The 13,054-nt window shown below is 33.0% G+C and overlaps 2 protein-coding genes across 2 annotated transcripts in view; both read left to right on the top strand.

Moving 5' to 3' along the window:
• The first annotated feature begins 3,067 nt into the window (after nt 1-3,067).
• On the top strand, nt 3,068-4,665 carry LOC111376916. Its single transcript, XM_022999927.1, has 3 exons — nt 3,068-3,151; nt 3,446-4,215; nt 4,302-4,665. Exons 1-3 carry the CDS (start codon nt 3,068-3,070, stop codon nt 4,663-4,665), a joined length of 1,218 nt encoding a protein of 405 aa, XP_022855695.1.
• Nucleotides 4,666-8,640: 3,975 nt separating this feature from the next.
• The window catches only part of LOC111376915 (exportin-4), a 44,557-nt gene continuing 40,143 nt past the window's right edge, over nt 8,641-13,054 (top strand). The window contains exons 1-3 of the mRNA XM_022999926.1: nt 8,641-8,848; nt 9,815-9,902; nt 12,466-12,587. Of these exons, the coding sequence (XP_022855694.1) occupies nt 8,750-8,848; nt 9,815-9,902; nt 12,466-12,587 (309 nt within the window). The 5' untranslated portion in view covers nt 8,641-8,749. The remainder of the gene's footprint in view (nt 8,849-9,814; nt 9,903-12,465; nt 12,588-13,054) is intronic.

Genomic DNA, 13,054 nt, shown 5'->3' with positions numbered 1-13,054 from the left:
ACATCATACATGTCTTGTACACATTGAACAACTACACATGTTATGTTTGCATACCATACTTGCGACTTACATTTTTCTTTATTGTCAAGTGTGGTGTAGTGTAGTATATTTTCTAACCGATTATAGAATGACTTGCTATAGTTTGAACCAACGTGTTGATGAAATGTAGTTAAAACTTTCATTCTTAAACTTTAAAATGGTTACAGGCATGAATAAACCAAAACGAACACGAAATGAGTAGAAACGTCACTCATACATTTAAAATGATCAGATGCCTTTTTGAGTTAAACTAGTAAAATAATGTTACACATTGAACAACTGCACGTGCTCTTTGTTGCATACCACACTTGCTACTAACGTTTTTTTTTATTATCAGGTGTAGTGTAGTTTCCAACCAGATTATAAAGTGACTTGCTATAATTTGAATTAATGTGTTGACGATAACGTGCTTTTACAAGCTAAACAAATATAACGAAATTGGAGTCCCTTATCTTCGTTCACAGTAAAATCTATTGTAATTTTCTTATGAAACAATATTGTTGGTCACTATCATGTGAACTTTATATCGTTACTCAGGTTCAAATGTAATGAAAACTTCCATTCGCTAATTGTCATGTTCATACGAGGGAAAATAAAGTAAAGCGGATATGAAATTAGTTGAAATAACACCCAATAATTTAAAATGGTAGCGTTTTAAATTTTGGGTTCTCGATATTCAAATGTAGTAAAAACTTGCATTCATTCATTTTATAAGGATACGAGTGAACATAAAGTGAAATGAATACAAAAATAGTTGAAACGACACCTAATCTTTTCATTAGTATCATGTCGTTTTAAGTCACGGGCCTTGATTTCACTCTAAAACGATTCAATAAGACTTGGAACATTTTAGACGACTTATACAAGTTAAACAAGTCAACTTGTTGAATATCTTATCTCATGATTAGAATATAATGAAATTTACTTAATTTTGTTCATAGTTAAATGTAATACAGTTTGCTCATGAGTGCTCTACACTCATAATATTTATGCTACCTAATTTGTTATTTTGTTACTCTTGAGAGTGTTTTAGAGCTTTTTATTGTGTGTGTTTTGTGTTGTGATGTAGGTTGATGAAATTGAAAGAAATAAGCAAAAGTTGGCGAAATTGGAGAAAATTACTAAATTGTAAGAGATCCAAAGTTCGGGGACTAAAATGCAAATATTGAAAAGTTGTGTTGAACCTCGCAATGAAGATCCGAGCATGCTAGGAGTCAATTGGATGAAAAAAAAGATGTCAAAGGGATCAAATTTGATCAAAATATGATCACAAATCAATTTCTAACTGAAAAGTTGTGCTCTGAAATTTTAGCCTCACATTGAGACTCGTTTTTAACATAGCAAACGATCGAAGTAGAGAATAATATCTGAAGAAAATTTGTGCCCCTTTGAGTTAGCTTTCTAACGAGCTTTGAATCACCTCAATTGGACATCAGACGAGAAAGTTATGCTAAAAATATTGAAAGACGCGCTGAAAGAATTTTCCACCCGAACCGGGTGCCATGGCGCCAATGAAGCTGAACTTGATAGTAAAGGCTATGCGGGGAAACGTATTTTGATATTTTTGGATTTCTTTCTCGGCCCATCCCAACCCAGAATTGTCCAACACTTGAGGAGACTATAAATACTACCTAAAAAACCTAATTAAGAGAGGGAGAACGAGCAAGGAAAATTGGAAGCAGCCGGCAAGAACACGTGACTAGAAAGAGGAGTTTAGCCGGCCAATTGCAAAAATCTGGAGACAAACCCATGGCTGGTCAATACAATTAAAGAAAAGGAAGTTAATTGAGAGAATATGGCAACAATGAAAGAAGAAATCGAGCGGCAAAAACGAGTTTTTCTATTCCTTTTCTTTTCTATGTTCTTTCTTATTAATTTATTTATGTCGATTTTCTTAATTATGAACTAAACAATTATTCTAGGGATGATGTAGCCTACTCGAAACATGTTTGGATTTCGTTATAATTATTTCAATTGATCTTTTCTTTTTATTTATTTATGTTGTTTGTGTGCAATGCTTTCAACTGACTGATTTTATGTTCTAAATTTTGGTGCTCAAGAGAGGCAAATTTAAGCGTGATTTAAGACAACATAACCTTGATTTCGTAGGTTTCAAGAGAAAGTGTGAATCTTTGAGACTTGTTTTAATTAAGAACCAAGTGCTTGATAATTTTTATATTTTTAATTCGCAATAGAGATATTGGAATTAATATATAAAAATAAATTTTATTTGGTGCTCGAGAGAGGGAAATAGGATCATTTTAGCGTTCTTGCCTATAAATTTTGGAAAGATTGATAGAAATAATTATACGGTTGAAAAATATTGTCGAATGTACGGTGAAATCATTCCCTAGGCATTCATAATTTGATAAGAAACTTCATAATTTGCCTTCGTTTACTTGCATCGTTCATCTTATTTAATTTTAATTTAGCATAAAAACATTGACTTAAAATTTGATCGTCTAAATAAAGGGAAAGATAAAATAATTATAGTACTCAATTGATTCGAATATCAATCCCTGTGGGTTCGACATCCTAACTTCTTTACTATAATACAAAACTTGACACCGTACACTTGCGGTTTAAAAATCATGTTGCATAAATCGCGTGACAAGTTTTTTGAGCCGTTGCCAGGGATTGATTTATTTGAATTCAATTGATATTATTACTAATTAGCTTTCATTTTACTTTAGATTTTTATTTCTATCGTAATTTTTATTTTATTCATTTTTGTGTCTATCTTTAAGGGCTTCCTTGGAGTTATTTTCAGTTGTTTATGCGAAGGGCGAGAAATCTAGACCTACTACCTGTTGATCCTGAACCAGAACGTACATTTCGCATTCTCAGAGGCATACAAAGAAACGAACGGGAAGCAATGGCAGAACAGGATGCTAGAGTAGCCAATGAGGATAACTAACAAAGGGCTATTCGAGACTACATAAGACCGATTGTCAATGACAACTATTCTGGCATCGCACGCCCAGCAATTGCTACAAACAATTTCGAACTAAAACCAGGACTTATACACATGGTGCAGCAGAATCAGTTTGGGGGAGCTCCAACAGAAGACCCAAATGCTCATTTGGGGTCCTTTCTGGAGATCTGTGATACAGTGAAAATGAATGGTGTTACTGAAGATGCAATCCAACTCCTCCTATTTTCCTTTTCCCTAAGAGACAAAGCCAAGACATAGTTCCAATCATTGCCGTATGGATCCATCACAACTTGAGAGGGGTTAGCGTAGAAGTTTCTTACAAAATTCTTTTCACCTTTGAAGGCAGCGCAATTACGGAGTGAAATTGGACAGTTTTGACAATTAGACTTTGAACCATTTTATAAGGCATGGGAGAGATATAAAGATCTATTCAGAAGATGTCCTTAGCATGGTTACCCTGATTGGTTGCAGATACAAACCTTCTACAACGGTTTGAATGGTCAGACACGGATAGTGGTAGATTCTGCAGCAGGGGGTGCACTATTATCCAAAACTCTAAATGAGGCTTATGCATTATTGGATGAGATAGCTACTAATAGCTATCAATGGCCAAGTGAGAGTTCAAGTGCAAAGAAAGTTGCCGGCCTTTATGAAGTAGATCCTATAACCGCCCTTGCAGCTCAAATGTCATCTCTCACTAATCAAATAGTTGTATTGACTTCACATGGATCACAAAGGAAATCAAAATCTATTATGACTACATCCACTGCATACCAAAAAGTTGAAAGGGAGAATGAACAACTTCAGCATGTGAACGATCAGAATTTCAATCAAAAGGGAAACTACTCAGGAAACAACTACTATCAGGGGTTCAATAATCAAGCGTTTGAGCGAAAGCCATCATTGGAAGATATTTTAGGAACCTTCATTTCGGAGACCAGATTGAGGTTCAACAAAGATGACGCAAGACTTGACAGCATTGAGACACATATGACCAACTTGGGGGCTACAATGAAGAATTTGGAGGTACAGATTGGTCAGATAGCAATTGCAATACAGTCTCAACAAAAAGGACAATTTTTCAGTGACACAGAGGTTAACTCACGGGAACACTGCAATGCTATCACCCTAAGAGGCGGTAAAGCAGTTGAAGAACGCAAGCTTAGAGAGGTTGGGGTACCTACATTGGATCCCATTCTTGTAAGGGAAAAGCAGACTGAAGGGCAGAAAATTGAGGCAAGGCAACAAAGAAGATTTATAAGCTTTACTCAATTTCATTTCCGGACAACCCACCTATCTTGAAGCCCCTACTACCATTCCGGCAAAGGTATTTGAAGAAGGAGTTTGATGAAAAATTCGCAAAGTTTCTGGAGGTCTTCAAGAAAATCCACATCAACATTCTCTTTGCAGAAACCTTGGCCCAAATGCCTAACTATGCCAAGTTCTTAAAGGAAGTGATATCAAAGAAGAGAAAGTTAAAGGAATTTGAGACTGTTAAGCTAACAGAGGAGTGTAGTGCTATATTTCCGAAGAAGCTCCCTCACAAATTGAAAGATCCGAGTAGCTTCAACATCCCGTGCAATATTGGTGGTATCACATTTGATAGGGCACTATGTGACTTTGAAGTTAGCATAAACTTAATGCCCTTGTCAGAGTTCAAAAAGTTGGGTCTTGAAATAAGTGATACTTAATCTCTTGAATTTGAAATTTTCCTTTTATCAAAATCTACTAAAAATATAATTTTTATCTAAACGAAAAAAGACTTACCCAAAGCCTCCAAAAAAAATTGTCTCATTAACCAAATCGTTAATATTTGCATAGCTTGTCCCATCGTCTGCAAATTTAAAAATTCATTAGTGTAAGTTGAGCATAAAATGTTGATCATTCGCGTAAATGCAAAGGCCTATACAATAATTAAGTGGTATGTACTTTTACCTGATTCAAAATTATACAGTGCCATATTCATTTCAGCACAAATGGATTTTGAAAATGTATGTCATGGCCTAAGGCAAAAAAGTTACCATGGAATTGTGAATTAATCGAACGAGAGTACTCGAGCATTGAATAGGGAAATTGGTAAAATTTGAGGTCTAAAGTGAAGATGACAAGTATTTAAAGTAAGATATGCGCTGTTGGAAGCTTGTCATTTCAATAACATGAATTTATAAAGTGTATATGCTTGTTTTTCGTGCTCTTGGGCGGTAAAGTGAAATAAACTTACAAATTTATCATCGGAGTAATACATAATTAGAGAATATCAAAATTATATAAAAATTGCTCGAATATCGAAATTTTTTTGCGTGGCAATCCCAATGAGCATGCAAACAACTTGTTCGATTGTTGGAGATTGAAAGTAGATAAAAATTATGATAAATTTAACATGTTTAAGTAAATTGTCATTTTTAAATAAAAGTAAAAGATCATGTGTAATCATGTAACTCAATTTATTTTCTCTCTTTCTTTGACTTTTTGTCTTCTTGTTTCTCTTAGTACGAAACTTTTCTGTATTGGAGACACTGTTTTCTTGTTTGAACGTCCGCGTCTTCGAACAACCAAAAGGACTACAAAATCCATTGCTTTGACCAAAAATTATACAAAAGTCACCAACATTATCACAGTAATCAATATTAGTTGTAACTCAAATGGCATTGGCACCTGTAAATTAAAAAAAAAAAAAAAACTCCTCAAAAATTGATTAATTTCTCTTTATTTTTTTTTTTCACTGAAATCAATTGTTCCATAGTACTATACAATTCTCATCGAAAAGGACAATCAAGTTAGCAACTTTCATCTAATTTCTTTTGCAACTTAAGATAACGTTGACCTCTTGATTGCCTTTCCAATTATTATACATAACTTTCATCTTGTTGTAAGACCTTTTAAGTCCTCCCTTTGACCTCCATTAAATTATAATTCATTTTTTTCTCTTCTTTATCAAATAAACACGGTGTTTAATGAAATAATATTACACGTAAATCAAATAATTTTCTTTTTTTTTATTATACATTCTCCAACAAATTACTATTCCTTTCATTATAATGTGAAATAAAGGGGCCAAACGAGCGCTTAATCTTTCCTCCAATGTGCTAAGATATACTTTGTCGAAACTTTATAGATATTTAGTTTCAAAATAACTTATAAAATTTTTTTTGCATAAATTATCTCTTACTTCTAACAATACCTTGTTTCTCTAGTCACCTCAACGACTAGTGAAATGTGGTTTTGTATGTCGATCTCCATCCAATATATCTTTAACCATATCAAATAATTTATTTTCATCATCAACACAAGATACTTTACAATATAATTTTTCAATCAACCACTCCTTTTGAAAAATCTTCCACTTTGACTTGGTACGTACACTTTGAAATTGTTTTTCTATTTCAACGTTAGTTATTTTTAGTCTTTTAGTAAATAATTAGCCCCCATTTGATAGCTATTATTTGGGAAAATAATATTTTGAATGGCAATTTTTACGAGAATGTGTGGTTAAAAACTTAAAAAATGTTTAAATTTACGTATAGAACATTTTATTATATTAACGTGTGGTTGAAAATGAGTATGTAAAAAAAAAAAAAAAGAATTTTCAAATAGTGGTTCTCAAACATGTAGTCAATAAATAATTGAAATACCAAAAATACAAGATGATCGTATCCTTCTTCTATATTGGATTATTTACTCATAATATAGGTCCGTGGATGCTTCCCTTAGAGTTTACGACGTTGTATGGCATGATCATTTTTTGAATTTAATATTACTATGATATTTTGATTATGTGTTCGATAGTCCGGTAGTTTGTTGGATAGTTAGAATTTACTCTATTGAATTGTTCAAAGATAATTAATTATGAGTATAAATTACACAATCGATAATTACCTAGATTTCAACTTTAGATAAATAATTTATTTTATCTCACAGGCAATTATTAGTATGTGAAGACAAGTTCCTTAGAAGGCGACCTAAAAAAATTATAACTTATTACGATATCGAGTTTATTTTTGTTCATAATTCACCTAAGTTGAGACAAAAATATCAATATAGAGAGATTTAGCACTTGTTTGAGCCTCATTATTTTTATAATAATAAATTTTTGAATAGTGTATTGATGGAAAATGTGTGGTTAAAAAATAAAAAAAATTGAATTTGCGTGATATATTATTTTATTAAAAAATGTTTTGTTTAAAAGATGTCAAAACACTGTTTAAAAACATTTTTTTTTTCAAATAATGAGGCTCAAACAGGGGCTTACTGTATTATACACTCGCTATGGTCGGCAAAAGAACATTAAAACTTTAATCCGTTGTTATTAACCTTCATCCGTGATTCATTACAACAACTTTTATTGGGTTAAAAATCCTAAATGGCCATTGATATTTGTACAATGTTTTATATGGGACTGTAAAAGTTTCTTGAATGTCCACCGACTTATCCAATAATATTCTATTGGTCATTAATCTTAAAAAAATTTCGGATGGTCACCACATTTTATTAAATTATCATTCCATTGATCATTAAACTTTAAAATCTTTTAGGATGATGATTGAATTTTGAAATCATTAATCCGTTCGTCTTTCAGTGACTCTCACTTTTTAATATTCAATGGACCCACTGACGTAACAAATAAAAATGCCAACATGAAACATTATTGTTATTGGTTGAAATCAATCAAAAACGTGTTTCAACCTACTAAAAGTGTTAATAGAAAATGTAATTGAATTTTAACATTTGCTTATTTTCTCTTGTTTATCAGAATTTTCAGTTAAACATAATTGAGCTCCATTATTTTGAAATTCATATTTTCCTCATGTTTATTTTTAATCACATACCATCTTAATTAAATAATTTTACACGTAAACCTAACGCTTTCCCCCTACTTTTTAACCTACATTTTCCAAAAAATCACTGTTACAATTTCAATTATCCTAACAAATAAGGCTTAGACAAACTCTTAGTATATTATATTTATTACATTTTCCCATTATTCACATTTTTTTATAAACAATTTTTTTGACTAATTTGTCGTCAACTAACTATAATAATATGAAATGTAAGTATTTTTCATTTGTCATGTCAGTGAGTAAGTTGAATTTTTCAACGGTGAGTTAAAAAAATTATTTGATAAACTTTTAAAGTCTAATGATCGATATAATAACGATTTGATAAGTTACTATTCAAAAAACTTTTAAAGTTTAATCATCAACGAAAAACATTGTGTAAAGTTCAATGACCATTTGAATTTTTAACCCACTTTTATTTTACGTTTTTCTTCTAACTCCCTTGCCAACAAATCCCCACATGTTGGTCTTGCCACATTCTTTGCACGAGAAGCAATGTCACAGTGCTTCTATTATAGAGGTGTTGGAAATTTAAGTTCACACGATGGATACTGAAATTGAATACAAACGAGGTGATCGACCCTCAACACGATATTAGAAAACATAAAAATGAGAAGGTGCCCACGACATTATAAGCTAAAGCTTACTTTAATAATAAGAGCATGTTTGGATGCATCTAATTAATTTTCAAGCTACTTATTCCTTTACAGAATAGCTTCTTTTTGCTAAAATTTATTTTCGTGGTGACGTCCAATTTCTCCTAGACAGTTTTGTTGGGCTTTTGGAAAGAAAATACTTTTATAAGGGCGCCTATAGGATATTTGTGAAGGGCACCTTCGTATTTTCGCCACACCACCCTACACAGCACACATCACTCAGCGGTTTTACATTTCCATCCCACCTCTCCATCGCCGTCCCCAGTTCAGCGACGACGACGACGATGCATCAAGCCGGCTATCATCCGAATACGGGCCCCCCAGATATGGCACAACTTCAAGCCACGATGCGATCTATCGAACTTGCCTGCAGTTCTATTCAGGTTCATTACAATTTTGAATTGCTTACATCTGTAAACGCCTTTACTGCTCGGTTGGCAGCATCAGCGGACAAATTATTATAATATAGTTTGCTTCACATTCCAAAGTTTGCAAATCATTTGTATATTTCCCGTTTATCGGAGTGTAAAACTGACATATCGAAACAAATGATGAACTTTTGTAATGTGCGGGTGTAAAGAAAGATGTTTGATTTTGTCGTATTGGTGATAAAAACAGATTAATCATATATGTATTTTATGAACTGAAAATGTCAATTTGCTGCGCTAGGAACCGGAATTATTGTGCACGTAAATCTAGGTTTGAAAACAATAATTCCACTCTCAACATCATAATTTCGGCTTCTTTGCTGTTTTTTCATATTTCGTTGAAGTCATGCAATGTGCTCAGTTAAAATGTCCTATTAATTATGGATTCTCATCCTCTCCATCTACTCTGAACTTTTTATGATGCATCCTCCGATTGATCAGTTCTAGACGATTATATATATAAAAATTATATAAATTTTGTATACTTTCTGTTCACTAATAGATCCAGTGTGCAAAAATTCTACTAATGAATCGGATTGTGAACTGTTAGCGATATGCACAATCAAAACTTTAAGAAATGTTAGAGCATGAAGTCAAATGGTGAACTCTATTAGCTCTGGAACTATATAAAAAATGAAACTGCAAGAAATCGTATATCGTTTGATCTAAATGGTGAAATTTATTAAAGCTGTGTACCGGGCAATCACTAGTTTGCAAATGTTTTTGATATCTATAACAATGTTACAACTTTCATTCATCATCAATAAATGGATGACAGATTAAAAAAATGCTGCTAGAGAGGGTCATAATCTATCTTATTTTGTATTTGAACTGTAAGTTTTGAAATGCACCAGTCTTGAGTATGTTTCATTTTTGGGTGCATATATGGACGCAATGTTCTGCACCGAAACATATATACAGATGCATGCAAATCCAGCTGCTGCTGAGGCAACCATATTATCACTAAACCAGTCTCCTCGACCATACCAGGCATGTCAATTCATTCTAGGTAATGTTTTATGAAAATATGCATGTGATGTTTGCTATTTCTGTGGTTGATGGAGGAATATTTTAGTAAGTGTGACTGGAGATGGCAATGTGAAGTAGCAGACAACATTAGAATTATTATTAGCTTCTAGATTCTGCCATAGTTTATTATTCCGAGCCTGCTGTTTGCTAGTTTAATTGTAAATCAAATAGGTTACTTATTTTTAAGCTTTTGTTCTACGAGTGACTTAGGATGCAACGAACAAGAACAAGATTGAGAAAGGAAGAAGAGGGGACGAAAGAGAGAAGAAGAGGGAGAGATTATAGAGAATTTAGTGGGGAAATATTAATTTTTATTCATATCAAGGTTGTTTTTATTACAATGCAAAATACCGCTTTATATAGGGTTTCAAAGATCTTATTCCAAGTAGGAAATATTTAATAAAATCTATTAAATCAAAACACTAAGGGACTGTTTAGTGAGAATTAAATAAGATTTTTGGTAAATTTTAATAAAAATTGATGGAATGTATGGTTGAAAATATGTGGCTAAAATTGATTATTTTTTTTTTTTGATAGGTAGTCATATAATTTTATTACTTAAAAGAGAATACACGGGGGGTGTACAATCACTTTAAGCCATTAAGGAACAACATGAAATTAGGCAACCCGTCTACAGGATTTCTAGCCACAGCATTAAACCAAGAATACAAAGTAAAGTAAGATATTTCTCTTATCTGCTTTTTTGTCTTTGTTTGGTCTTCGAAGCAGCGATTGTTCCTTTCTCTCCACACGCATCATACAATGCAATCCGGGATAAGGTGCTATGCTACTTTTCTATCCTTATCACGAAGTTTTCTCTGCCATGCCTATATCACGTCCTCTATACGACGAGGCATCACCCAATTCATAGATTGAGAACCAAGTATACTATTTCAAATCCAACGTACACCATCACAATGTACACCATCACAATGAATGAACAAATGATCGATCGTCTCTACTTGAGAAATTATCAATCTGCTGTAACAAATTGTAGTGGATAACCTATCTCTAAAGGTCGAAACCAGTCATTCAGTCAACATTAGATGGCTGAAAAGAAAGATTGCACTGTCTCGTTAATATGATAGAACTCTGCTGATAGTTTTTTGTCTGGAGGTGGCAGATAACTCATTCAATGTATTCTGCCTAGCATCCCAATATATTGTATATCTCAAGAAATCAGAGAAAGGTGGCCGTTTCTAGGAAAAGCTAAAGAGGGAATTTCTGTGAGAAGGTCAAAAAAACATCCAGTAGCTTGAGATTAGCTATAGTAAAGTCAGGGTCCGGGTAACCTGAAAATACGAATTTTGGCTTCGATTAGAAAGTGGCTCTGGTCAATTTCCTTTGCAACAGTTATATTGCGCGGAGGGTTGTGAAGAGAAAATATTGATTGAACCCAAATGCTCGAGATTCTAAAAAGGTTGTGAAAGGCTCTTCTTGGAATCCCTGGAAGTCTACATCTCAAGTTGTTTCTTCTTTAATTCGATTCACCAAATGAACCCAAGGGCAAGAAAGAAAATCTAGTTTTAGTAAGATAGATGGATCAATCATGCTTCTTTCACCTAATCGTTTCCGAGATCATTTAGCCCTTGTTTGAGCCCCATTTTCCTATTAAAATACCTTCTTAAACAGTGATTTGATTTGATTTCAACCACACATTCTTCAATAAAATAATATTACACGCAAACCCAAATTTTTTTCTTATTTTTAACCATACATTTTCCATCATAACACTATTACAAAATGCATTGTAAAAAGAATGGGGCTCAAACAACCCCTTAATATATAATGCGTTAATGCTGAAAAAGCTCCCCTCAATTCTGTTTGTTTGACTTTTGATTAAACTTCCATTTTTTGTAATCTTCAATTTCGTCCTAATCCAAGGGGCATGTATTTTCAGTTTGTCCTTGTTAGCCATCAGAAAATTTTTCTTTTGTTGATTTTAGAAGACTTCAATCTGAACTGTGTAGCATTTATGTTCTTAAGCCCATAATTTGTTTGTTTCATTTAGATGTTTCCTAGTAAGGCTGTGTCATATTGTAGCTCATCAATGTGCTGTATCAGAATTGGAAATGTAGTTATAAAATTGCTGATACTCACTTCAAAGAATTCAACATGCAGCACTTGCTTGTTTTGCATGCCATCATTGTATGGTAATCTTGTTTTTCACACGGTATACTTGATTCTATTAGATGATTGGAGATAGAGGCTTATGAGTGTGTGAATTGGATTTCTTAATTCGAAATATGATTGCTATACGATATCTTCCCCTTCCCCGCTGTTCACATGCTAACACACAAGATATAGATTTTTTTTGAAAGGTACACAAGATATAGATATCAGCATGCATATAGTGCATCAGTTTCTTGAATACTATCTGGTTTATGTTATCTGAAGAAACTTTGATCTTCTGTTCTTTAGTCATTCGGAAATGGTAATCCGAGCCTGTCTTTGGTGAATTTTGTGTATTATATATTATAATTTCTTACTATGTAAAAATGAAGTGCAATTCTTTTCTTACTATAATTGCTTTGAGGATTCAGAAAATTCTGAGTTGGCAAATGCAAGATTTCTTGCTGCTGGAGCAATTAGAGATGCGGCTATTAGAGAATGGTCATTTCTCGAGACTGATTACAAGAAAAGCTTGATCTGGTACATCAACCACTCATTTTGAGTCGCATCAAGTCCCCCTGCCCCGCCCCACCCTGTCTTGGTGAATGGTCTTGTTTGGACTTTAAGGTCTTGATATCTTGTTTAACAAGAAACATAATTTCATTTATCACATGATGAAATTACATAAATGAGAACAAGGAGTGCTGTACAAAATGATAAACAAGTACAGAAATAAATTCAAGAAACATAATGCTAAGTTCTCGATATTACACTGGAAGAATATTAAACTGCACTATTAAATAAATACTAATAAGAAGGTCAAGCAGTAAACTAAGCCTTATACCACAAATTTAGGGATGACAGAATATGGCTATTGGTAATTTAAATAATGCCCAGATATAAGAAAGAAGAATAATTATATTGTTCTGCTTACGTTCTCCATCTTATTCCTTGAGTATTTCTTGTTGCTTGCAACTCCTAATTAATAAATGTCTTCAGAAAACATAATTTATAGTTTGC

Source organism: Olea europaea, unplaced genomic scaffold, assembly GCF_002742605.1.
Source record: "Olea europaea var. sylvestris unplaced genomic scaffold, O_europaea_v1 scaffold1576, whole genome shotgun sequence".
In the NCBI taxonomy this organism is placed as follows: Eukaryota; Viridiplantae; Streptophyta; class Magnoliopsida; order Lamiales; family Oleaceae; genus Olea; species Olea europaea.
This window is presented reverse-complemented; position numbering and strand designations above follow the sequence as displayed.